General features: G+C 39.3%; 4 protein-coding genes across 5 annotated transcripts; 1 reads left to right on the forward strand and 3 right to left on the reverse strand.

The window, feature by feature from the left end:
- Nucleotides 1-5,336: 5,336 nt before the first annotated feature.
- On the forward strand, nt 5,337-10,195 carry LOC116199844. Of its 2 annotated transcripts, XM_031530396.1 has the most exons (10): nt 5,338-5,745; nt 7,223-7,309; nt 7,406-7,540; nt 7,646-7,843; nt 7,952-8,087; nt 8,291-8,453; nt 8,773-8,901; nt 9,227-9,421; nt 9,500-9,622; nt 9,759-10,195. In XM_031530396.1, the coding sequence occupies exons 1-10, from the start codon at nt 5,532-5,534 to the stop codon at nt 9,867-9,869; spliced, it is 1,491 nt and encodes a 496-aa protein (XP_031386256.1). In that variant the 5' UTR covers nt 5,338-5,531; the 3' UTR covers nt 9,870-10,195. The 2 variants fall into 2 exon arrangements, with proteins under 2 accessions (XP_031386254.1, XP_031386256.1); XM_031530394.1 differs by having other exon boundaries at nt 5,337-5,745; nt 7,406-7,843.
- Nucleotides 10,196-10,327: 132 nt separating this feature from the next.
- On the reverse strand, nt 10,328-14,442 carry LOC116199811 (exocyst complex component EXO84A). The gene is made up of 7 exons (XM_031530334.1): nt 13,927-14,442; nt 13,350-13,447; nt 12,076-13,132; nt 11,380-11,883; nt 11,092-11,280; nt 10,874-11,010; nt 10,328-10,778 (listed from the first exon to the last, which is right to left on the reverse strand). The coding sequence occupies exons 1-7, from the start codon at nt 14,083-14,085 to the stop codon at nt 10,631-10,633; spliced, it is 2,292 nt and encodes a 763-aa protein (XP_031386194.1). The 5' UTR covers nt 14,086-14,442; the 3' UTR covers nt 10,328-10,630.
- A 1,167-nt stretch (nt 14,443-15,609) lies between these two features.
- Nucleotides 15,610-16,608, reverse strand: LOC116200593 (glycerol-3-phosphate acyltransferase RAM2-like). Its single transcript, XM_031531428.1, has 2 exons — nt 16,438-16,608; nt 15,610-16,236 (listed from the first exon to the last, which is right to left on the reverse strand). The coding sequence occupies exons 1-2, from the start codon at nt 16,606-16,608 to the stop codon at nt 15,610-15,612; spliced, it is 798 nt and encodes a 265-aa protein (XP_031387288.1).
- A 2,104-nt stretch (nt 16,609-18,712) lies between these two features.
- Nucleotides 18,713-26,130, reverse strand: LOC116199843 (hexose carrier protein HEX6-like). The gene is made up of 3 exons (XM_031530393.1): nt 25,863-26,130; nt 20,346-20,680; nt 18,713-20,126 (listed from the first exon to the last, which is right to left on the reverse strand). Exons 1-3 carry the CDS (start codon nt 25,945-25,947, stop codon nt 18,948-18,950), a joined length of 1,599 nt encoding a protein of 532 aa, XP_031386253.1. The 5' UTR covers nt 25,948-26,130; the 3' UTR covers nt 18,713-18,947.

Below are 26,130 nucleotides of genomic sequence, written 5' to 3' on the forward strand. Positions count from 1 at the left end.
TGCTCCATGTTTGGGAAGAACTTTTTCCGGCTTTTATTCAGAACAATCCACTGATCACCCTGAACCATCCAATCAAGAGTTAATGTATCCGTAGGGAGATTAAGAAAAGACCGACTAAGCTAGAGATAACGAAATGTGATAAATTCCATTGATTATTTTTAGTATTTCAAAATCCAAGAAAGTTTTTGAATTTTTTGGCATTTGGAATAGTCCATGAAGGATATTAGGCATCAATTCATCACGGCTGCTTGTTGGAAATTATGGTAAAGAAAAAAATATATATATATACATATATATTTTACCGTTTATTTTATGTTTATGATGGATGGTCGAAGAATTACAAACACGACAAGGGTAACAAAATTAGCGGTGTAAACTCTAAAGAGTTTGATTTAGGGATAAAGGGAAACTTAATGCACTGTTTGGTTTTCGGAGTGACGATTTAAAATTTTAATTTTAATTTTAATTTAATATACTACACAACAAAAATACTTTTTTAAAGTGAAACTGGTGGATCTCATATATTATTCAATATACAATTTCATATACCACTCAATACACTACACAATAAAACTGGTAGGATCCACAGACTCTATATTTTTTTGCCTTTTTCCATAATCAAAATCAAAGTTACAAATTCAAAACTTTAATTCTGAAATCAAACGCACCGTAAGTATTCATTCGATTCGAGTTCGAAATCTCTTAAAGTCATCAGAACATTTTTGACGTAATAATTCATTCTGTGCGCCGCTGAGAGTTCGCGGACCCCACGAATTAGTTGATCGAATTCTAAACACTTCGGATAAAAAAAATACAAAATTAGCGGTCTCCGAGGTGTTTGTCGTACTCGGGGCCTTTCTTTCTTATGGGTGAGGGGCCCACGTTTGTGCAGTCAGTCTGCGCCCTCCCCAAGTCCTGAATCTCATGCGGCTTCCCGGCGAAGCAACGGTAACGGAGCGGAGGCGCTGACACTCAGGTGAAATTTATTGGTCCTTTTGACCTTTACATGTTCTAATCTACCCTACCCTATGTTAGCTTTCATAAAATTCAAACCGATACGGTACGATGCCCGAGCTCCTCTCCCTCTCTCTATTTATACAGTTTTTGACAATACGATATCTAAATAATTTATTTGATTCAGTCCATAACGAGTGGTAATCGATATAATCAGTTATTACCGTTGAGTGTAAAACTCTCCGCATACCGTTGGTGATAGGCGAGGGGAAGATGAGGGCGACATCACGCCATTGCACTCCTTGTGCCTTGACTTGCATAGTTTTAGACGAAGATATTGATAGAGGACCAGATCCAGTGAGGATGAGCTAGCTCTTACAACTAGTCCTCAGTTTGTTGAGAACGTCAGTTTGACATTGAGTAGAATGAGAGATCCGGTTTCAAAAATCGGGCCGATTACGATATTAGATGAAGCATTAAATGAGAAAATGATACTTTACCCTGAAAATTAAATAAATAAATAACAAAGAGTTACTCTCCCCGGTGGCCTCTCATTCGATGCACCGTTTCACCGTATCTCAAAACTAATTATTATATGGTCCTATCATGTTACTTTGTTAAATGAAGGAATATATATATATATATATATATATATATATTTTCAGTTATATGAGAAATTCATGAGTTTAATAATATTATTAAAAAAGTAAAGTGAAATAAAGGAATATATAAGTCTCATTAATAAGAATCGAACTTAAAACTTCTTGATTGAGAATCAACGTTTTATATCACTGCGTTAAATCCCCTTCCTCAATTTTATATACCTTTATCATGTGTTTTTTTTTTGTCCGCTCCAACTCATACCTTTATCCTGTCATTACACTCGTCATGCCTCGGCTAGGTAGTTTTCTGATGATTGATAAAAGGACCAAATCCTTTGAGGATGAGTTAGCTCTTAAAACTAGTCCTCAGTTACTGAGTATGTCACTTTGACACTGAGTAGAATAACATCATTTTGACAAGGAGATCTTGTTTAAAAAAATCGGGCCGATACGAAGATAGCGATTGGCCCTATATAGGCATTTTACGAGCAATTTCACTTGCAAATCTAACTCGACAACCTTAAGTGACAAAATTATATAAATAAAAATAAAAATAAAAGTAAAGAGTTAATCTCAATGGTGGCCCCTCATTGGATGCACGGTTTCATTAATATCTCAAAACTAATTAATATGGTCTCATCATATTAAATGAAGGTAATGTATATATATATGGGGTAATAAGGGAGGAACAAAGAAAAATAAAGTACGTTAGCATATTAGATAAGAATTGAACTCAATTTTTTTTTTATTCAGAGTCGACGTGTTGTATTACTCTATTATAAAACCCCTTTTTTATACTTTTATCTATATAAATATAAATAATATAAACCACTTTCGGTTGTCGGGAAAATTAAAAATATGTTGTTTGAACTTCACCTTGGACCTTACAGTGGACGAAGATTCCCGTAAATTTAGAATTCTATAATCGCTACGCTTAAACCTAGAAAAAGAATAATATCTGCATCAATTATTCTATCAGGAGAGTAATATTCGATGAGATATAAAATTTTCGTGACTGCAGTTTGATTCGCGGGCATCTGTTCGTTCGATGAATTTCTTGAAGCATGAATATGTGCGATGAGTGAATCTTATGCGGGTCGAAACTGGATTGAATTCGTAATAAATGATTGGACAGCATGGCATCACTTTGCACGGTATAAGTATTTCCTCTTCCCTTCTCTGCTGATATTTTATGGAAGTGGAACGCACCCACTTTCACAGAAAAGTAAACTCCCGAATTTCATAATAAAATTTCCAATTAATTAATTAATTAATTAATAATTGTACGAGGAGATATATGAGTAGGGGACCGTATATACATTGGGAAGGGCATCCAATTTTAAAGAGCTCCACTGCTCTATGATAATTTTTTAAAAATGTCTTCGTATCCGAAAGTCTAACGGGTTCGAGATTCAGTTCAATTTTGATTAGTTTATTAAGTGGTAAAACTCTTCCACTCTCAGTCATGGACGAACTTAGGATTTGCATTAAGGGAGGTTGAGACCCTTGGGGGCGAATAGAGAGATGACATTTTTCGAGGTAGGAAGTGAATATAAGAAATTTTATCAAATTTTGAAGAATTATACGTAAATTTTCTTAAGGCATGAAATTTTTTAGGGGTGACTGTCCCCTTAGCAGCCCTCGATTCATCCATGCTCTCAGTCGTGAATTTTCTATATATATATATATATATATGAGACTCAAACATGTGATTTTATTTTAAAAAAATAAACACCGAGCTATTTAAATCAGCTCATGTTGATGCTCTTCCATAATCTTTAAATATACGTAGACATTCATAGATGCATATAAATGGCAGCAAAATTAGATGTGGCCAACATTTAATTTTAAGGATGGGGTGCCGATCCCATTACATACGTCAGGGAAGGATCCAATCACAGTAGATACCGTTGCGTCCATATACTATTATTGGCCGCTACGTGGACTTTAATCGGCAGCAACATACGGTTGTTGGCTTCCTTTTTGGATGGATAATCATATTCGTCTAAAATTTATTATGATCTCTTTAAATGTGAACTGAACTGCAGGATAATATATAATATCTCGACGAATGATTTGACTGGAACAAGACCTCTACGCATTAAGGGCTACTGCTGGAGGATCGATTGTCGATTTATATAAGAGATTCCGCTGCGTCTCGATTGAAAGAACTTACGAAATAAATAGAAAATTCGTATTGCTTTAAGGAATTACCGATATAAATATCGGTTTAATTAATTAACTGCGAGATTTCAGAAAAGCCTGACATGGTTATACATTGCAAATATGAGTCCTAATGATGGTTCGGAAATAATTAATCCATCGGCGAACTACATTTGGTCGTCAAATTGTTATAATCAAATGACGTTTATGAGAGAGAGAGAGAGAGAGATATGTTATGGTAGCTGAATTGATTGCATCATGAACAATCATGTCGCGATGTTGCTTTAACGTAAAGGCTTTACGCCCTCATCCACCTTTTTCTATATCCGACAAGACCCGGCGATATTTCATCGAACTCCGACTTGGTCGAGAGGCCTTAAGGTCTTGCTTATGGGACCCGGGATAATAATTGAACACACACATATATATATATATATATATATCGATCGTATTTGATATGAATAAAAAGGTTGCACGTCTTGACATGCTGTAGTTGTTCAGATATTTTTTTTTTCACTTTTTTCACCACTAAAATTTTAATTACTTTTTATTTATAATAATTGTAGGCGGGCCTTTTCTGAAGTGAAATATCATTTTTAATTAATTAATTAGCAAAGAACACTAAAATCTTATCATGCTTAAGAATATTACAGTCCACTATCATCCTGTCCACGAAAAAACAAAGAACTTTGTATATAATTTAAGAATAATATTACTCCACCGCTAGGCTAAACAAAGTGAAATAGTCTTCTTCTTTTTTCTTTTTTTCTTAATTTGATTTTCAGAATATTCCAAGCGATAATGTCGCCCGTCAAAATGGAAGCAAAATCTGCAATTTGTGCCGACCACATCGTAGATTGATCCACTCGTGTGAAAATGCCAAATACGTAGGTCCGCCAACACCAACAAAAGAGACGTCAAAACGAATAAAAAAGCCGTGTCCTTGGAAAAAGGTTTTGGTTGGGTGATCTCACAGATTACAGAAAATTGTGCTTCATATGCGTCCGCGCATGTCATACAGTTTGACCGATACCCATGCTGGTACTCGTGTCGTGACTAACTGGTGGCAAAACGGGCTTCCGACGCGTGTGGTGTTTCAAATGATGCGAGGATAGGACGCCACCACGTGTGAAATACGATCCCCCAATTTTTAAGATTGGATCAACTACTCGTTTGGATCGAGTCATCGCCGAGCATTAGCTACGGCCTCATCGGCACCGGTAAGCTAGCAATTATAGAAACTGCTGAGGTACGTGATCCGAATCCCCCACTCCATATCATGTCATGAGCACCTCCGCGTCGCGTCGTAGGTACCATAGGGATAGCTGAAACTACAGAACAACAGAGCACACGCTCGGTTAAGGACGTCCCGCCACGTGGTACGGCTCCCGCCTGTACGTGAGGGCCCCACCTCTCCGCCGATGGGACCCACCACCCTTACGCAGCTTCAGCTTCCCCATTTCCCTCTCCCTCTTCCCAACTGCCGTCAGTCAATCTCTCTCTCTCTCTCTCTTAATAATTACTTCTGACTTCCTCTTCCCTCTCTCTCTCTCTCTTAATAATTACTTCTGACTTCCTCTTCCCTCTCTCTCTCTCTAAACCTTTCCTCCATCTCTCCCCCCCCCCCCCCCCCCCGCCCACCCCTCTCTCTCTGTGAAGCTCGAATCAGCCCGACCAACGAGCAAACGCTGCTTCTCTCTCTCTCTCTCTCTCTCTCTCTCTCTGTCTGTGCTCAGTTTCAGCTCTGTGGGCCGCCGGAGTGTTATGCTGATCGGAGGGCGGTGGTGATCGGGGGGGAATCTCCGGACGGACATGGGCGCGTGCGTCTCTGTGCCACGGGCATGCGTCGGTGGCAGGCTGAGGTCGTCGAAGAAGAAGAAGGCGACCCCGACGGCCAACGCCACCTCCCGGAAGAGGCGGAGGGCGATCCGCAGGAGGGTGTCCTCCCATCGATCCTCCGACGGATCGCTCGAAAAGGTCGATCCCAGACACCACGATCGCTCCTTCAATAACCCCGCCTTTCAAGGTACAGTCTTCCTTTCTCCTCCTCTCCAAAGATGCCCATTTGGTATTTGATTCTTCGATGACGAAACGCGTGCAGTTTGAATGCCGCGATTGTTGGGATGGGATTGATCAGTTTTCTACTTGATTCTTTGGCATTGTCTTGGTTCAATTGGATGGCAGCATTGGGATGGATTTGGGGGGCATTTCTAGCTTATGGGGCTCCTCTGGGTCTCAGCTCAATGATCAAACTTTTGCTAAAAAAAGGGGAAAGTGAATGCTCTGCTAAAGTGCTTTTCTTTTTGTTGGGGGCAGAAGTTAGTGCATTGTATACTTTGTCATTGCGAAGGCCTACTCCGGACCATGAAGTAAGGCTTCATAGAGGAATATTCTAGTCTTGTTGTCGTATATACTCGTTTGATCTCCATGACAGGATGATCGTGATTAGTGTTTTTGTTGGATGGCTTGTCTCTGTGCATGCTTGTACGAATCTCTGGGACTTTTTGCTTGGTGTAGCGGCATCCTAGGTGGTAGATGAGAATGTAGTATTGAAAAAATTCAAGCTCAGACCATAGAGAAGCTGTATGAAGAGCTTAGGCGATTGCTGGTTGCTTCTGTTGTAAGAGGCTGATTGATCTGTAGTGGAGTTATTGACATTTAACTTGTTGGTGATGAGAAGTTGGTTGAGAGTTCTGAATTGACAGATGAACCTACCAAGCATTGCAGCTAGATGTTGAGAATGGCTCCATGATTTTTTCCCCCTCTTGGTCTGGGGTTGGATTTGTTACAGGTGACAAGCCGATGCTTTTGAGTTGGAATTAAGGAAGAGCCTTTTGTGCATAAGATTTTTCAACAATGTCTGAAGCCAATGCGTTTAAGTTGTACTTGAGAAAGAGCATATTCTGCATGAGCATGTTCAACAATAACTCATAGCTCTGTGCCCGCAGCGCTCAGTTAATGGCATATCATGTTGGTCACGGGTCCTAGTTTTCCTGTAAATTTTTGCTTTGCATTGAGTGCTGCAATTTGATATCTTTGAATGTTTGAAATCTTTATTTTACAGCATGAATATAATGTTACAGAGGCCTTGGGATCGAAGAACAATACCAGGTGTCTGTTTTTGGACAAAATCCAAAATGGCAGATAGTTTCTATTCATCTTTGGCTATTTAACCAAATATGGATAACCTTATTCAGCAGTTGGTGCTTTTAATATCGCACTTTTATGCAAATGCTTTTCTGATTGGGGAAAACATAACCTTGTTATACCATCAATGGTCTCTTCCCCAGAATGTTATGTCTATTATCTCTTTACCTACATATTGTGTAGAGTCTCAAGGACTTGAGCCCTCTAGTTACTATTCCATTTTTACTTTTATGGTGCAAATTCTATTTTTTACTCATCTTCTTAAGTATTTCTTAGCTATCTTCTTTAGTTACTTATTCAAAACTGGCACCAATTTGAACATTCTGTGTAAACTTTTCTATTGGATTGTTATACAGGAGGAAGCATTGAGGAAGCATGGTTCGATTCAGTTGCAGTATTCGATTCTGATTGTGATGAAGATGACTACAGGAGCGTCCCTGATGGTACTGTACAAAAATTTCCCCTACATGTGCATTATTAACATCCTTCTCTGCGCAGGCTGATCATGTGGTGAAATGTCTGTTCATTCATATCTGTAGATGTGCTGTCACTTAATGGCTTGGAAGGGGCCTCCAGATCAAGTACTGCCTCACTCAGAGATTCCGTACATGGAGAAAGTTTCCAACGTATCTCTTCTATTGATCAGATGCACAGACCGGCTGATATGCTACCTGGTAACTCCGGTGCTCATGGTTTGCATTCAGACGATATTGATGCCAATGCAAGATCCAATGAAGTAAAGAAACCTGTCTTCATAGACGAAATCTCTTCATCTACAGATGAAACGGTGGGAAAGGAGGAGGGATTGCTGGATAATTGTGGGATGATTCCAGGCAACTGTTTGCCTTGTCTCGCTTCGACTGTGCCCTCAATTGAAAAGAGAAGATCATTGAGCTCTAGTCCACCAAGTGCGAGAAAAAAAGTTACGTCAAAGCTTTCATTCAAGTGGAGAGAAGGGCATCCTAATGCTACGCTTTGTGAGTAGATTCTGCTATTTATTCGTGACAGTCACCACTATAATTCTGTGCAAGCACTTACTCTCCAAATATGATAATATCTAACCTCATTTTATTTTTGGGTTTCAGTTTCGTCAAAGACTTTTCTGCAAAGACCTATAGCTGGTTCTCAAGTGCCCTTTTGCCCTATCGAAAAGAAAATGCTTGATTGTTGGTCATTCATTGAGCCAAGTTCCTTCAAAGTTCGGGGAGTGAACTACTTTAGGTACTGAAAGTGGAATAAATTTTAATCTATTTATTTCATCAATCTAATCTGTTTTATTATGACACTAGCTTGTGCGCAAGTTACAATGATGAAATTGATGCCAATTCTGTTTCAATGATCTGCTGAGCTTTCTAAAGAAGGTTCATATATGGGGAAAATTTTTGGCTCCTTGCTTTGCTCATGTCTTATATATTGTGTGGCAGGGACAAGAAGAAGGATTTTGCTCCTAATCATGCGGCATATTATCCTTTTGGTGTTGATGTATTTCTAACTCAGAGAAAGATAGAGCATCTAGCTCGTTTTGTGGAACTCCCTCCCATCAATTCCTCGGGAAAACTCCCTCCTATTCTTGTTGTGAATGTTCAGGTACAAAATAGACTAGTTTGCATTGCCCTTTCTCAGTAATGTCTTTCAATGCACTTGTGTGATCCGCATGCTATTATCTTTATGGCTTGTCCACACTTCAATAACTTTAGTGGGTACGTAAATGAATTGGTTGAAGCTCTTGGAGAGAATCGAAACAGATCAAGAATTCCACAATCGTTTATCTGCAATCCGATTGTTGTCCGAGGAGTGCAGGCTATTTTATTTTCTCAGACGCACATTCCTTGCATGTTATGATGTACCATTCTTGCTGTTTTGTTTCTATTAAGAACTAACGGCTACTTTTATTTGCACGTTTCAGATACCGTTGTATCCTACTGGAATCTTTCAGAGTGAAACTGATGGTGAAGGGATGAGTTTTGTTCTGTACTTTAAGCTTTCTGACAGTTACCAGAAGGAACTTTCTCCACATTTTCAAGAGAGCATCCTGGTAAGATCTATCATGAATTTCTATTTAGATACATGTTTTCATTATTTATTCTCATTAATGTCGATCGTCTGGGAGAAACTATTGTAATATCTTGACCGGGGCACTTTCTTTAATTAATCGAACATCTTGAAATCCACGCTTCAAGTTGTAAGTTGAGGGGTATCATATTAGTACTTATGTTCTGCCCAACCGTGATATGCTCCTTGGTTTAGATTTAAGATAAATTTCAAGATGTCTCTCCATCGTGCTCTGCTGATTGTTTCTCGCTTTTCTACCAGCTAATTTTAATCTCCATCCATTACCTTGTCTTCTTACTCCAAAACAGAAATTGATAAACGATGAAGTCGAGAAGGTCAAAAGTTTTCCTGTAGATACGATTGTACCTTTCCGGGAAAGATTGAAGATATTGGGCCGCGTTGCAAATGTGGAAGACCTGCACTTGAGCGCTGCAGAGAGGAAGCTTATGCAGGCCTATAATGAAAAACCAGTTCTTTCACGACCTCAGCATGACTTTTATTCGGTAGCTTTGCAGATTTAATTTGATGAAATACATTTCTCTTACAACAAATCTGGGTCTGACAGCAATGAAATTCTGCAGGGAGAAAATTATTTCGAGATTGATATAGATATGCACAGATTCAGTTACATCTCTAGGAAAGGTTTTGAAGCATTCCTAGATCGACTGAAGCTCTGCATCTTGGATATCGGTCTCACAATTCAGGCAAGTTTTCGTATTTCCCCCTTCTTTCTTTTCTCCTCCTTTCCCATCTTTCAATGGCTTAACCATCATCTATATTTCATATTCAAATTGTTATCGCGGCTTGTAATTTCTTTTCCAATTCCTATTGAACGAACAGGGAAACAAGGCCGAAGAATTGCCGGAGCAGTTGCTCTGCAGTATCAGGTTGAGTGGAATTGACTACAGGAATTACCAGCAATTGGGGTTAAACCAGGACCCACCCCTTTGATTGGCTTGATTATTAAATCATGTAATGCATTGATCATTATCAATCACTATATATTTTCTATTCGTACTAATAAAAGAGCAAATGTTCTGTGTCTGTTTCCTGTGGTGGGCAATCGTTTCTTGCCTCCACAAGTTCATATTGCTGCAGCAGAGTGTAAAATGTCTTGGGTTATCTTTTGAACATCCATTCGCACTTTGCAGTGCTCAAAAGAAACCCATCAAAGAAAAGCCTTGTCTGGAACTTAGGAAAGTTCTCTGTATTCTCAATGAGATGAGAAAGGATGTAGATGCCCGATGAAAAGAATTCATGCCCTGTTGCTTGGTTTCTGACTGATGTCGGTAAGAAGGAATGAGATAAGATTAACCCGTAGAAGATACACTGCAAAATTGATGGTTCATTATAAGCTTGTCGTTGCTATGGAATTCTGCAGAAGAGAAAAATGTGTCCTTGCGTCTGTCTATTCTCAATTATCAATTTTGATCTGTGCAAGCTGAAGGTCTCGGGCCTGAGGGAAGAGACTACTCCCTCTCTTTCTGACTCCGACTTCAGTCCTCTCCGACCCCAAAGGTAAGTTCTCATTTTCGTCTGTTCTTTTGTAATGGCTGCGGACTTAACACACTGGAATTCCTATCGGAATTCGATGTAGACGTCCTCAAAGAGCTTTGGTGAATTATAATTATAATCCTCCCCTACAGAGATAAACTCTCTGTGGATGATACAGTAGCTCTCTTACCCGAAAAGACTATCATTATACAAAATTTTCAGTTACTCCCGTGAGATACGACTGACGAAATCGATTTTGCCGTGGGGCTCACGACATCTCGCTCCATTCCAAAGTTTGCCTTCCCGCTTAGCATCTTTATTGCTATCTGTGCAACTTCAGCGAACCACTCTTCTTCCGGTAGCACGCTGCCGGAATTGAAAAACAAGCATCTTAATGCAAAAATGGTTCTTGAAGAGAGTATATCTCGACATCTATTTTTCGTGTTTCTATTAGCTTTTACCTGTATGGATCTATTCCGGTTGAAGCAATAGATTCTATTGCTCTCTCGATGATATTCTTGATGACTTGATGAAGATGTCGTGATAAGTAACGGCCTTGCGATGAGAATAAGATCACGAATTCCATGTCCAAATAGAACTGCAGAAATTCCAAACGAAGCCAGTTCCAATCAGTCCCACCGACTGATTTACATATGAATCGAAATTTCTGTTGATGTACCTGACGAAGCCCGAGTGGACCCAGTGGCTTTGGCCCCTGCTCGACATCTTCCCAGAATGCTTGATCATCAGAAAGCCACAATATGACAGTCTCGGTGAGTCTCATCAGCAAGATTGTAGCGAACCTCTCCCTGCCTACGAACATGTCTGTCGCGAAGCTTGCCATCCGAGACAGTTTCAGGAAGAGTTCCTAAGCAAGAATTAGGAAATATAAGGGGAAGCAGAAAAAATCGCGGAGCCGCATAAAATGATTAAACCCGATTCTGTATGATATTTGGATTTGCAGTACCTGGAATATAGGAGAAGGAAACCATTCCGGTTCATCAGGGAAATCATCCATTGTCGTGTACATCTGCGAGTTGAGACGAATATCGCCATCTTCAGTGAAAATTAGCTCGAGGGCATGCTGTCTGCAGAAACTATCCCTTAATCGATCCACTGATCTCTGGAGCCTCTTCTTCCACTCCCTCTGCTCAGGAAGCCGATACTGTCTATCCGAAGCTCTTCTGCCCTGGTCATCGTTTTTATTGGCCATGAGCTTCATGGCAGCTCGTGGAAGAAGCTCATCTGCAAGCAATGAAGCATTGGCCAGCAGACCAATCTGCTGGGCTTCAGTCTCAGCCATTCTCACAATCCTGCTGGCAGCTCCTTCGGGGTTGTCCTCATTCTCTGCCGAGCTCGGGAGGGCATTTATGAGCAGGTTGACGTACGAGCTGAAGACCTGTATTAGGCCTTCGAGCGTGGCCCCTTCCAGCTGCAGGCTCTCGAGGGGCCCCACGTCCTCTAGGAATTCCTAGATCAGAGATAAAGATCACATTAGTGAAGAAAATTAAAGGCATGATGAGAAGTACTCATACAAATGTCATTCGACAGACACGTTTTCGAGTTGCATTAAGGAAAGTTACTACCAATATTTGGTGTCTCCTAAGAATGAAAAACCGAAAACAAGTTTTCAGGAAATTGTGTAAAGGTAAGAAGAATTCACCTGAACCATCGAATTGAACTTGTGAGCGCTACTTGAGAGCCTAGGCTGAGATACAGTTCCAGTACTGGAAAATGATGCTGTCGAAAAGGCACGCGAAGGGCGCCCACCAACCGGTGTATAAGCGAGGGACCATGTATCAGCTGCTGCTAGGGCGGCGCTGTTCTGCTCTATTCTCTTCAAGTTAGTAGTCAGTGCCTGCTCAATACATGGCCGGAAAAGCCTCAGTAGAACAGGAGAAAGAGCCAGCCCACGCGCTTCCAGCACCGAGCAGTGGCCCAAGCAGATGTGGACGCATTCGGCTGCGACCCTGAGGGACCCCGAGGCGGCTGCTGAGGCCAAGACCCGTCTCTTGAGGAGGCCAGCAAAGGCTTCTGCCTCCTTGACAGCCCACGTCACGAGCTCCGATGTGAAAGCAGGTTCTTCCCCAAAGACTGCCAGGGAGTCACTGGCGGTTTGCGCAATGGTCGAGAAAACGAGCTGGGAGAGGGCGGCTGCAAAGGCGCCACCACATGAGGATGAGCTCTGAGATCGGAGGCCCTGAGTATTGCAATGAAGCTTCTTGTGGTGGGAGGCTAGCAGCAGGCTGTGTGCCCGGGGCCCATCCCCAAGCTTTTTCAGGGCTAGGACCGCCGAACGGAGCTCAGGTCCACGCGTTGAGGGCTGCGACGTCATCTCTGCGAGCTGGTCAGCGAGTTTCTGCCTCTGCTCTGTGATAGTGTTCTGGAGAGACAGCAAGGCTGCCAGGCTCAAAGTCCCCCGCTCGGTGGCTTCTACCTTGACTCGATCCCCCTCGTCGAAGGCAGCCAAAGCTTCGTCCACCCTCCTCTCGGCCAATAAGACTTCTAGGTTCTCTAGGAACTCCACTAACCACTTCTCCATGTTGGAGAGCTCCCTCTGGCCAGAGTCAAGCATGTCCTCTTCGGATGAATCATCGGAGGCCTTATGGAGATGTGCACGGACTCCTTCTGCCAGTCCATGGACGAGGGCGCCTTGAGTTGAGAGGAGGTTCCTCATGGAAAGGAGCTGCCCTTCGAGATCGGTTATCTCCCGAGATGTGCTACACACAAACTACTTGTCATCATGACTTGGCGCAGCACAGTAACTATATATTCGTTAACATCAAGTGAAATTGCAAAATAAAATGACCCATTCGTGCCTTTCGTCGATAAGCATTCTGATTCTAAATTATAATTCTGCCGCAAGAAGAAGTGTAAAACACAAAAGGTACGGTACCGACAGGCTATTGGTAAACGGGAATGCACGTCTTTGCTTACCGTATGAAGGCTCCATAATTGGCATACACACTTTTCCGCATTTCCTCTGCAGATGCCTTCTTTAAATCCACAAGGTAAGCCCGTAGATGCTTTATTTCCTGCCCGTTATTCAAAACCAGTTAATACGAAGGGAAAGTTTCATAGCGGTGATGCAGTCCTCCCAGGAACCATATTCAAGCAAGTCAGTAACAGAATTACGAGCAACAAGTACGATAATTGGAACAGGGAAATTAGCGAGTTCTCGATGACATTTGCTTTGTTATAGATATGTGACTAAGAACACTAAGGAAGTTGAGTTCCCGATAGGTTTCACACACTAGCCGGTTTCATCAGCATATGTAGAGCTGATTATCGCCGGTATCCAGCCTATCGAGGATGATCATGGCTTAAAGAAAATGCCTGAAGCGTTTGCTAACAATCAAGAAATTTCCAAGAACCCAACGTGAGAAAAAAGACCTCTTTTCCAGGAGAAGTACAGTTTCCGAATCAAAATGGGCCCGTATCCTCCTTATTTGGGAATTGGATTTCGGATATTGAAACGATATGAAATACCTGAAAGGAAATAAACCGACTGTACCTTTTCGGTCATGCTTTGGCATTTGGAGGTGACGTAGCCATCGGGCTCGAACCGCGAGGACTTGAAGATCTTGAGCCTGTCGCTCAGCGGCAGGTCAGCTTCAAAGTCCATGGAATCCCCCTTGCTCGAGGAAAACGATGTTCTCGACAGAGAAGTCATCGTTGTTCTTGTTCCAGGTGCTCCTTGACTTGTTCTTCCTTAACGTTCAGGCACGAAGCTGGTGGCCTTCTTCTTGTTCCTGTTCTGATCTCATTCGATCTCCGGTAACAATCGGAGGATGAAGAATCAAGAACACCGTTTCTTCGTGACGTGTCGAGTTTGAGACATGATTTGGAATCAACAATCAATGTTTGAGGAGATGGACATGGAGATGGAGATGGAGATGGACAGAGGCTCAGTATTGGAATCTCTCTTCATAACGAAATTCCGGATGACTCGTTCATTCGTTTGTTAAATAAATTTTATCATGTCTGCAATCGTTTCATATTTTTCATTATTTGCCATGTTTTCAGAAACTTTCACAATTTCACCCCTCAATTTTACAAATTTCTTCTGGATTAATTTCTCTTCCACGCACGATTTATTCTTCGTTTCCATCGGATAAATCTATATTTAAACTAGGTAAAAAGCCTTGATTACACAGGATAATATAAAAATAATAATAATTATTTTGGTGAAAAAATATTATAAATATATACACGATTTAAAAACTTGAATTGAGATGTTAGGAATTGTGAGAGGAGATAGCTAAATAAATAAAATAATATATTTATGCATCTTTTTCAAGATTCAAATTCTTTTAATATATGATAAACTATTTGTTACACCTCAAAATTTGTTATATTATAGATAAAACAAAACGATGAATGCAAATACGTGAAAAGAAAAAAGAGTTGAATAAAATATGAGAGTGAATATACAGATGATGATGATGAACTCTCCAAGCAAAATATCATAATAAAGTACGCAAATGAAAACCTGACGAAAATCTTTTGAAATGACCAAATTGACGTGAGATCGGTATTAGTACTTGATAAGCATGCAACACACTCATATACCCATATATTTATATATATCAAGTTCATAAAGACACTAATGTCTTTGTAAACGGAAATATAATGGTAAGGATTCTGATACAAACAATATCTATATATAGATGCCAATATATAATGTAAGTTTGCATGTGAGTGACCAAAATTTTGTCTAATGTTTGAGTTTTCAATGACTTTTTTTTGTGTGTTTATCATGATATTCGAAATTTAATTATCTCGACTAATTTAATTTGAGTCAAATCAACATATTAAAGAAGTAAAGCTCTCAATAAAGATTTTATTCATTTATAAGATTCAATGATTAACCATGATCAGTTGGTTACGGCTTTTAATGCGTGGGTCTACTGCATTGAAAGCTAAAGCTTTTAACTGTTGGAGCAAGCTGCGACAAGTTATTATTACTAGGGTTTTGTCTTTCTTTTGCAATTCCCTTATTATTATTATTATTATTATTATTTGGGTGAAAGCAATTCCTTATTTTTTAATTTCAAATATTAATACATTGCCAGTTGAGACTATATTGCAAGCAGAATTTGATGGTCACTCCTCCCTTACGGTGGAGGCAACCTTACAAACTAAAATCACATATATAATCCCCAATTATCTATTGGATTATCTTATTAAACAAGTTTTAGCACCCCATCACTTTGTTAGCCTGGAGCTTCAGTTTTTCGGTGAACGTCCCATCGTTCCCTGCCAGAGCTCTATATTTGTCCTTCTGGGTGAAGCTAGTGCACTCGTAGGAAAGCGTCGCAGCTATTAGCCTCTGTATGTAGTTCGCCGCCTCTTGGCTCGACTTCCCGGAGCTGCAGGTCAGCTGCGGAGGTAGCTTGTTCAGGAAAGTCACCTCGTAGGCCGGGCTAGGGTTCATGAAGAAGTAGAATGGGTCCATCCCTTTCCAACCTCGGGAAGTCATTCCGCGGAACATGCTCATCTGGTTCGCCATAGCCACCGGCACGAGCTGGTCAGTCAGTTCTGTGAATGGGGCTGAGAAGCGCAAGAGGAATGGTTCTCGGCAGGTGGTGCCCTCGGGGCATATTGCAAGGTCTCCCTCTTCCAGAAGCCTCTTGATCATGGAGGCGTCCGTGGTGCGGTCCCTGCTCAGCCTGACAGTCTTGATCGGGGATATGATCTCGGAGAGTCTGGAGACCGAGTAGGTGACTGCTGGAAACAGTCTTCCCAGCGCCGTGGAGAGGAATATTGGGTCGAGCAGGCTCCAAACTTCATGATTCTTCCGTATGTGGAGTTTTCTGTGCAACTGAGACAAAAAGAATGTTCGATCGTAGAATAGCAGGACAATTTTTGCTTTCCTTTTTCTTCACTTAACACAATGGTTGAAGAAGTAAGGAGTAAACAATAATTTGCTTCTCAATGAAAGCATGAAAACTTGTCTTCGTTATCTAAAAGGGAAGTCAAACACACTTTCATGTAAGGAAATCGAAAACTTCCTCCTTGTAACCGATGTAATTCTTGAATCAGGAGACTGGTTCTTTGTGCTCTTGTTTGAAACATCGGAACTTTTTTTGTGCAGGGTGAGTCGCAGGACGACGTCAAGAGGTGGCAACTGCAAGAATTCCCGATACTCAATTCGAGTTTCCGGGAAGAGATCTTGTGGGGCCAGTGGAAGCATGTCCTCTTTCAATACTTTGGGACGGGATGCTTGGAGCAGGATATCGCATCTTTATGATATTCTTCGAGATAATGATGAATAAGTAATAGCAAGCATAGCCCAACAGTTATTACAGTGAACCGCCACTATTATTGTCTCAATTTTATAGAAAAGCAATTGAATCGGCCAGTTCCATCTGAAAATGATATGAATCGGGATCAATTTATTCTCAGGTGCAACCAAGTATCGCCGTGTGGTCAAAATAATAAAAGTAAAATTATGGGTAGAGAATTTTCATGTTACAAAAATATTAAGACGTGTATGGTTTAGATTTTATTTATAGAAATTCAATGATCGCAGATATAGTAAATTACTAATTATTTTTTCTCTCCTCAACCGTCCCAATTTGTCACCTAAAGCGGACTGGTCTTGGATTTGGAAGAGCAACGCCATCCCCAAGATTCGACTTTTTATTTGGCTTTGGTCTCATGGAAAGTTGGCAACCATATCTCACTTGGCCAACAGAGGTCTTCCTATGGACCCACAATGCTCTTTCTGCAGCTTCCAAGAGGAATCAATCCTGCATATTCTTAGGGAGTATCCCATCGCCCGTAATTTCTGGGATAGTGTTTGTATCCCGTCATCTAAACGAGCCATCTTCTCTATCCCGTTGGGGGATTGGATCAGATTTAATTGATCCTCCTCTCAACATTCTTCTATGGGAATTCCATGGGGAACCTTCTTCCTGATAGCCATTTGGAATTTATGAAAGAATCGAAACATTCTAATATTCTCCCGCAAACCTCTCCATAGTGACCTATACACCCACACCAATGAGCTTGCTGTTGAGTATTGGAGTTTCTTTGTTAGAAGTACCCTTAAGCCTACCAAACAAATTCTACTGAAATGGGAAGCCCCACCTGAAGGTTTCTTCACCCTCAACATTGACGGGTCTATCAAGGGGGGACTCGGGATACCTAAGTTCATATAAAAAAAAAAATGATGATAACCGCTGAAATTCTTTTTCTCTCTCTTCTTATTAACCTATTGATGATTATTCCTTCTTAGTCATATATATTACCCTATTCATGTTCACCAGGTTAAGATTAACATGTCACTATTTGATAAATATCAAAAGATAAACGAATAACACTGGTGACACTCGACTTTCACTCAATCTCACTAAAAAATCAGGTCGTGCTAGATATCTTAGTGGCATTTCCTTAAGTTCGAATCTCATTAGAGAAAGACTAGTACTCATAGTCTCAAAGGAAAGGCGAATAAAAAGAAAATAGATGGTGCTTTGAGAGAAAATTCGGAGACCCGCACAACTTTCTTACAAGGGCAACAAGTTTTCGCACTTGAAGAACGATGTTTCATACGACACAAATTTCGTTTAAGTGCGAAAAGTTTCGCACACTTTAGTTCAACGATTTCAGACAACACAAATCCTTGGGTGCTAATTATTGAATTAAAGTGCGAAAACTTCTCGCACTCGTACTGAAAATTTTTCTTGTACGAAACATTGTAATTAAAGTGCTTTCACACTTATATACAAAACTCGTGCATGAGCTTTTCACATTTGTACGAGATGTTCTTCATGTATGAAAATTTTTCGCATTTTTCCACGAAACAGTGCTCTAAGCTCACATTAGTACAAGACGAAGATCTTCATGTACAAAAAATTTTCGCACTTTTCTACGAAACAGTGCCCTTCAAGTATGAAAACTTTTCGCAATGAACTTTTAGTCACGGAATGCTAGAATTTCCTCAAAAATAAATACAAAACATAACTACCACCTATCTCTTTCCCATGTCCCTATTTTCTTTCCATTGTTTTTCCTCTCTTCCCCAATAGTTCTTCTCTTTTGTATTTCCTTCTCATTTGCTCGATTATGTTGAAAAATTAAAAATATTAAAAATTGTATTATGTTGATAAAAATCAGAATATACTTAATATCACGTGTAGTACGAGCACTTATTAGAAAAAAAAATATTTCTCATGCAATTTTTTTTCTTTATATCATTAATTTTAGCATAGTTCGTGTAATTGTAGAAGTGCGTGTATCACAACGCATAGCGCGGGCACAAACTCTAGTCGAACATAAATAAATAAATAAACAAATCGGCCTCATTATTACCAAAAAATATAAATTTGTAAACATCCATAACATATCAAAATATAAAAATTCATCGACTAACAAAATTCAAAACTTTCAAACTGTCGTGTCCATATCAAAATCTCACGAACCTTAACTCGCCGCAAAAAAGAAAAGTTTACCAATCACGTTGTCTCAAACCAGGAAGCTATAGAGTTTCCTGCTCGTGTTTTCCTGTTGTGGCTCACTCTTTCATTGTGACTACGATTTATTCCTGGTCAGTTCAATATGCTTGGGAAGAGAAGAAGAAGATGCATAGGAGGTGTCCTCAGACAATTGACTGCTATTTGATGGTGTAGTCGAAACAGAAGTACTAGGGCCAGTTGCCGACTCCTCATCATTTTCCTCGTCATCGTCGACCATGAATATCTTCCAGCACCTGTTACTGCCCCAGACTTGAAGCATTGGCATTTGCTCGAGTGAGATCCCACTCGTCTCTGGAAGGCACATGAATACGTATAACGTCACAAGTGCCACAGCTCCAGCCAATGCAAAGAAGATCCAATACTCCAAGAAGCACAATAGCGGCAAGTAAAACCCACTGGTCAACCCGGATGAGATGAAGCTCGCCGCAACTGATATGCCCAGCCCCAGCGATCGGATCTCTGATGGGTATATCTCGGTCGTGATTAACACTCCCAATGGGCCCCATGATGCCCCGAAACCTATCACAAACACGAGTATCATCACGAAGGATGGAACTTTTCCCAGCTCAGCCTTCACGATCACCCCGAGCATAATCAGTGAGATTGACATCATAACGCCCCCAGAGATAAGCCATACCCTCCGTCCCGCCTTGTCCACGTAGTACATCACGACAATTGTTGACATAAGACTCAACAAGCAGTTGATGGTCTCAATGCCGAGAGCATCTTCTTGGCGGAATCCGATAGCTCGAAACATGATGGGGCCAAGCATGTTTACCCCCGTGAGCTGCGTGAATATTGGGATCAGCATCCCCGTGATGAGTACTGGGATGTACTTCTTCTTTTTGAGGAGCTTCATCGATCTAATAAGGGTGATCTCCGACATGGGGCCTGCCCCAATGATGGCATGCAACTCCTCCCTAACATCGTAGGTTCCTCGTACACGTCGTAGTACATGCTCTGCTCCTTTGTCATCATTAGCTGCATGGATAAGTCTATGCGGTGTGTCCGGGAGGAAGCATATAGAGGCAAGACATAATGCCCATGCAATTGGAAGAGACATTACGGATAGAGACATCCTCCAGCCACCGTCGCCTTCCTTTGCTCTCTTGATTATGAAATAGTTCATGAGGTTAGTCAGAAAAGCTCCAATCTTTGCAAACAATTGGACGGCGCCAATCATCATTCCTCTGCGACCCGTTGGTGACAATTCTGCCAAATACGGAGGCACTGCCTACACCATTCCAGCAAAAAAAGAAAACTGAGTATGCTGCTTTTCTAGAAATCAGTTCTGCCCTGTGATCGATCTTATGGATCCTTTGTTGATTGTTAAATTATTAATAACATATGCCATTAGCTCATTCATGTGTTTATGTTTTAAATCACCATATATGCATGGATAAATCCAAAAAAATATATACATAGGAGCAGGAGTACTGTATGCAATGCACACCTGGTTGATGAAGCCGAAACCGAGTCCCTGCACAAGGCGGCCGGCTTGAAGCATGGTTCCATGGGGAGCAGCAGTTTGCAGGCACGCACCAATAGCATAAATCACTGTACCGGAAAAAATCAATTTCCGGTATCCAATTCTTTTGCTGACAACAGCAGCAAAAAGGCAACCCGCGAGGCCCGTCACGAAAGTGGAGATACCATAGAAGGCCACCCATCGGCTGTTAAACATGCAGTACTTGTTGCTCTTGTCTTGATCGCCCGGTTGTTGGTTGTGCCTGTGAAGTACTTGTGGAAAAAATCTCTTCAAAAATGGCTCCATCAATAAGTCGCCACCTTCACATTAAGTGTCCAAATAACACGAGTAAGCAAATGGCAATGTCATACTTCATATTGACTATAATATTAATATGATACGTGCAAATAATAGTATGTATACACAGAGAGAGACACTTTTGACTAATAATAATATAACGCTATACCTTCACGTGTTTTCAGACAGGCAAAGGGCAAACGTGTATGTATTACAGATTTGATTAAGTAATGTTCAGTTCAGCTTAAGTAACAATATATGAACCCTTCGTCGAAAAAAAAAAAAAAAACGAAACAACATATATATGAACCAGTAGGGTTACTCTTGGTGGTCAAAGCGCACAATTTTCTTGATGAAAAACCAAATTAATTAGAGTCACATTTTAAATCATGTATGAGAATACTTCCTATTAGGTAACATACATGGTTTGTGTGGCTGACTGATCTAACCCGTGATCTAACATGGTGTTCATCGTTATCAAAATTTTAAAAAAAAATTAATGATTTTCCTCATTGTCATAAATATCATTCATGGAAGTTATATGATTCAAGAAGCAAACATACATGTTCACCCCAAATGAAGAAAAGAAGTTAACATGCATGGAGAATTTGATGCAAATACAGACAGCCCCGTTTCAGGTGGAAATTTTCCTCATTGTCATAAATATCAGAAAGAATTGGTATCACTAAAACCTTGTATAAATATGCATATGCATAAACATATACATATATATATATACACACTAGACATGCTTAGATTGAAAGACTTAAAAAGGGGAAAAGAAATTAAATGGAGTTATTATGTAATTCAGGCACAAATATGGAGAATATATGTGAACAGATTATACATCTTGCTTTCTAACTTGTCTCTACGTTGACCTACTTTAATAGCAATTAGAAATTCAAGATCATATAAACATATGAAATATAAATTAGGGAGCTTCTTTATCTACAAGAAATTATAAAGGAATCGAAATAGTTTTATAAACTCGAGATAAAAGCAAAATAAAATCAATAGTATAAAAAAATTAAAATTAAAAGGACACAAAACATATAAGAAGAAACCTTGACATCACTGGATAACAAAAAAAAGTAAAAACCTATATGAACAACGCTAGATATATATAGTTACTTAGGAATCGCAAACAAATATTCTCTTACAAATGTGGCCTATAAAGAACCCAAACAAAATCAATGTGATTTGGTTCAAGTGGTTTGGCACCCGTTCCCCTTAAATAAAGTATCGGGTTTAAGTTTTGTAAATAGAGAAAATCTACGCTTGGAGAGTTTATCCCTTAACGGGCCGATCCAACTCGATTGGATTAGTCAGAGCCCAATCAAGTTTCTGAATACTAGAGTTCACACTGAAAAAAAAAAACCTACACAAATTAAGATGAAATGGATATTTTATTAAAAATATAGAATACCCTTTTAATATAGGAACACAATTATTGAGACTTTCGAGCAACAAACTTGAGAATCTCCTAAGAGTCTGAGACTACTTAATGAATTCTTTAGAAGAAGAATTATAGAGGTAGAGTAGAGAAGGGAGAGTTCGAACGATTTTTCCATGTCTCTTGAAAAACTAGAAGGTATATATAGTATGTGCGAATATTATTCTTCAAAATAGTCATATTTCTTTAACCCACAATCGCATTATTTCGTCGAATAATAACATTTCTTCAGATATAAAATAATAAAATATACTTTTCTTTTAATCTGCCATCTTTGCTGATTTAATATATCTTTAACTAGTTTAACCAATAGATTGGACGCTTGTCTAATAAGATTATGGTTTTCCTTTTGTATATATATATTTTTGTTTATACCCAAAATAATATAGTTTTATAATAAAAATAAAATATCAAGTGATGTGCGAATTTCGTTTAATCAGAGGTGGAAGGGCCTAAAAGCTGGTTGTTTCACTGGTATTGTTTAACGGGAAAAAGACATTTTTGGTCCTATAAATTTAGCATTAAGCAAATTTTGATAATCTAAGTTTTAAAAGTATCAAATTAGCCCTATACATTTGCTTCGTAAGACAATTTTAGTCCATTTCGTCACTTATAGAACCAAAAATGTCTTTCTTTTTCATAATTTATAGGATCACATTTTAATTGAAAGACAACTTATAAGACTAAAAGTGTCTTCTTCAAAACTTAGAGGACCGAAATTGTCTTACGGAGCAAACTTATAGGACTAATTCGATAATTTTAAATCTTACAGTATCAAAATTAATTGAATGTCAAACTTACATTACCAAAAATATCTTTTTCCCTCCGTTTAACTAAGTAAAAGGTACAATAATGTAATGAAAGAGTATGATAATTTCAAGAATTGTTTTGGTTGTGTTAATTATGTAAAAGGACAAAACAATATTATATTAGTGGGGGAAAATGGAGAAAAGTTGGAAAACATTCTAAAAGAGGCCATAGTTCATATATAGTATAGATAAATAGTAGGTATATTGAAATTTAAGAAAAACAAAGATACTTGTGTCATGGTGAAGAGATTTCAAATTCGATACTCATTGCGAGACTATCATTGCTCTATTATTAGATATTTAAAATTTTTATTTCACTATACTAGACCCATGAGTTTCCATTGTAATAAAAAAATAATTGTTTAATAAAAAATGCACAACAACATTGCATGTCCTTAGTTTGAGACCAAGAAGTTCTGCATTCGATTCTCATTAGTGACTCTCCATACCTATACATTTCCTCTGCTCCATCTATTTCATTTTAGAGTTATGAGTATCGTTTATAACTGAAAATAAAGATACTCATTTGATATGATTTTCACATATAGCTCAATAAGAGATTGTGTAAATGAAGAGAAATGCATCTTTTTTTTCCCCCTTATGTAGAAGGTAATGTTTCTTTTAAAAGTTGCGATCAAGGCTGACGCCAAAAATCAGGATTAATTAGGTCATACATGTACGTGATCCAACCGGGAAAAAAAAAAAGTTTTGGTGCAGTATTGGACGGTTGCAACAAACTACCTCGTACGGTATGAACTAGAATTAGAAAGACAAAATCAGCAACAGACTCGAGACAGATAATTAAACAGCAAACGAGGAGGACGCTGTCTTTTTCGAAGGAAAGGAAATATGATAATTAGTGAAGTCGTTATTAAATGGAATAATATAGTGTTTTGAAAATAATTTTATACATATTTTTATGAATTATAATCTTATTTAAGGTAAAATTAGGAATTATTTTAGATTTCAACATATATTGTATGGAGCAAACCAGACACTTTATTATTGTTATAATTTCTAAAGGACGATTTTGCACAAAAAATTGAGGTTACAATAAATTTTAAGTTAGTTCTCCATCTTTTCTGAGCCGTAAGAGGTAAAAGGTCAATTAATCTCCTTAAAATTGGGACCAAAATCATAATAAATCAGTACAGTATTTGATCCGATAGAATCAAGTTTCCACCGATTTTACTGAATAAGCTCGCATTTCTATACGAGTCTACCAAATTTAAATTTCAATATATGGCAAGCTGACTCGTTACGAAAAGTAATTAAAAACGTCAAAACATGAGTTTCTAAGAGTTGGAATCAGGCTTTTGACAGCATTGCGTGAAATTGATAATCAGTAGCCAGCAAGAGGGGAGCAGTGATATTCGAGAAATTAAGAATAATTGAGCTTAGCCCTACTGAAAAAAAAGAAAAAAGGAAAAAAAAGAAAAATTGAGCTAGACGAAGAAGTAGAAGATGATGACGATATTGAAGAAGAAGAATCATGAGGCAGAAGTGGCTCTAGCTGATGATTACCGGGAACAGCAACCAAATGACCAGACAAGAAAGGGCCGAGCAATGCGACGAGACCGACACAGACGAAGTAGCCCGTGGCCCTACTGCCATTTCCAGCGGCTCCCCCGACTGCGGCCATTGCACTTAGTTAACGAAGAGAAGAGAGAGAAGGGGAGCAGACGGCGGCTTGAACGGAGGAGGAGGAGTTTGGTTTCTTCGTCGACCCCGACGTACTACTATTATTCTTCTTTCGATGATATCGAAGCCATACTATAATTTCACGTACTTCTTCTGTGTATTGGACCGTTACAGAGACGAAAGAAAGCCCAGCCTGCTAATATGGCCCAATGAGCAGCCCTAAAAGCCCATCCCTATTCCCCGACACCAAATTATGCCACGGGCATGGCGCACACAAAAGGATTCTTTGGTGATGTTTGCCATAGGCTCGTCGTCGATCTACGCACAAACTCTTATCGAAACTGTAATTAAGGCCACATTTGGCATGGCGAGTAGAATGGAATGGAGTCGAAAGAAATTAGTTCGACAGGATGGCATCAGAAGTATATTTGATGAATCCTTGATTGATCTTTAAAAAACATGATGGATCGACGTCTTTAAATTTGTTCGAAGTTGTTACCAAGATGATATTCCAAGAAACAAAAAAAAAAAATGCATGCGCATCATCTTCTTGATATTTGTTTAAATTTGTTGAAGTAGTGGAATGTTAATTTCTTACCTTTTACAGATGAACATTTATCTTGAAAAAAGATCTAATGTAATAGCATAACGCTTCAACCATACAACAAAAAGTCTAATTCTATTTTCGCTCATGAAATACAACTCCATGTTTTTTTTTTATAGATAATTTTCCCTCCGCCATCTATTCTCTCCACTTATCATGTGATAATAATAAAAAAAAAAGTCCATCTTAGTTAAATGCCCATTCCAGATCCCAGAAAATGTAATCATATATAAAGAATGAAGCAAGTCGAGATGATCATTCATTTCTATTCGATTCCTTTCCCTCATACCAAATTTGACCTAAAAGATCTAAAGATTAATTGGCTGACTTTTATAAGATATTAATCTTGTTAGATGTAAATACGGTGTATCAGTATTTTTTTTTTTTGTGGGGGGGGGAGCCCATATATGTGTACTATTTATTTCCCGGAATTACTCTCCCGGCAATAACCATTGAGTTTGATATGGTTATGTGAAAAGTAACATATATGCAATCAATAATAACATTGACGTGACTTTCTGATACAATAACTACATATCCAATGATTGTTCAACTGAAAATAATAAGATCTTGGCCGAGTTAATCAACAAAATCTTTTTTTTTTTGGGGTACTAAATAATGAGACAGCAAATAGCTAGCAAAGAGCAATATATGATGGAAATATAAATAACTGATGAACCGGTTAGCAAACTACGGACCTGGTAGTCGGATATGTAACAGAGTTACATGACTTGACGGCTGGATATACCATGCCAAAGGATCTCCCGACTTCGACTTTCGCATAATGGAGACCAAAAAGGAAGTCCCGGTCCTATCCGAAGTCGAGCACCTCCTCAAAGGCCATCACATCATGCATGGACAATGCACGAGATGACAAGAAAGGCCATATAACACATGAGCTTGAGTTCCACCTCTCTTGCCAAACCAGTAAGTGCTGCCATGGATTCCCTTTTAGAGCTCAAAGAG

This window comes from Punica granatum, chromosome 3 (assembly GCF_007655135.1).
Source record: "Punica granatum isolate Tunisia-2019 chromosome 3, ASM765513v2, whole genome shotgun sequence".
In the NCBI taxonomy this organism is placed as follows: domain Eukaryota; kingdom Viridiplantae; phylum Streptophyta; class Magnoliopsida; order Myrtales; family Lythraceae; genus Punica; species Punica granatum.

Excerpts from the sequence above, each read along its gene's own strand:
- LOC116199844 (XM_031530394.1), top strand. The coding sequence starts at position 5,532 with ATGGGCGCGTGCGTCTCTGTGCCACGGGCATGCGTCGGTGGCAGGCTG. Across the intron at positions 5,746-7,222 it reads CAATAACCCCGCCTTTCAAG|GAGGAAGCATTGAGGAAGCA; the intron begins GTACAGTCTTCC and ends ATTGTTATACAG. Across the intron at positions 7,310-7,405 it reads CTACAGGAGCGTCCCTGATG|ATGTGCTGTCACTTAATGGC; the intron begins GTACTGTACAAA and ends TCATATCTGTAG.
- LOC116199811 (XM_031530334.1), bottom strand. The coding sequence starts at position 14,085 with ATGACTTCTCTGTCGAGAACATCGTTTTCCTCGAGCAAGGGGGATTCC. Across the intron at positions 11,884-12,075 it reads AGTTCAATTCGATGGTTCAG|GAATTCCTAGAGGACGTGGG; the intron begins GTGAATTCTTCT and ends TCTCTGATCTAG. Across the intron at positions 11,281-11,379 it reads TTCCTTCTCCTATATTCCAG|GAACTCTTCCTGAAACTGTC; the intron begins GTACTGCAAATC and ends ATTCTTGCTTAG.
- LOC116200593 (XM_031531428.1), bottom strand. The coding sequence starts at position 16,608 with ATGCTTCCACTGGCCCCACAAGATCTCTTCCCGGAAACTCGAATTGAG. Across the intron at positions 16,237-16,437 it reads CTGATTCAAGAATTACATCG|TTGCACAGAAAACTCCACAT; the intron begins GTTACAAGGAGG and ends TTTTTGTCTCAG.
- LOC116199843 (XM_031530393.1), bottom strand. The coding sequence starts at position 25,947 with ATGCGAAAGTCGAAGTCGGGAGATCCTTTGGCATGGTATATCCAGCCG. Across the intron at positions 20,681-25,862 it reads GTTACATATCCGACTACCAG|GTGGCGACTTATTGATGGAG; the intron begins GTCCGTAGTTTG and ends CTTAATGTGAAG. Across the intron at positions 20,127-20,345 it reads GTTTCGGCTTCATCAACCAG|GCAGTGCCTCCGTATTTGGC; the intron begins GTGTGCATTGCA and ends GGAATGGTGTAG.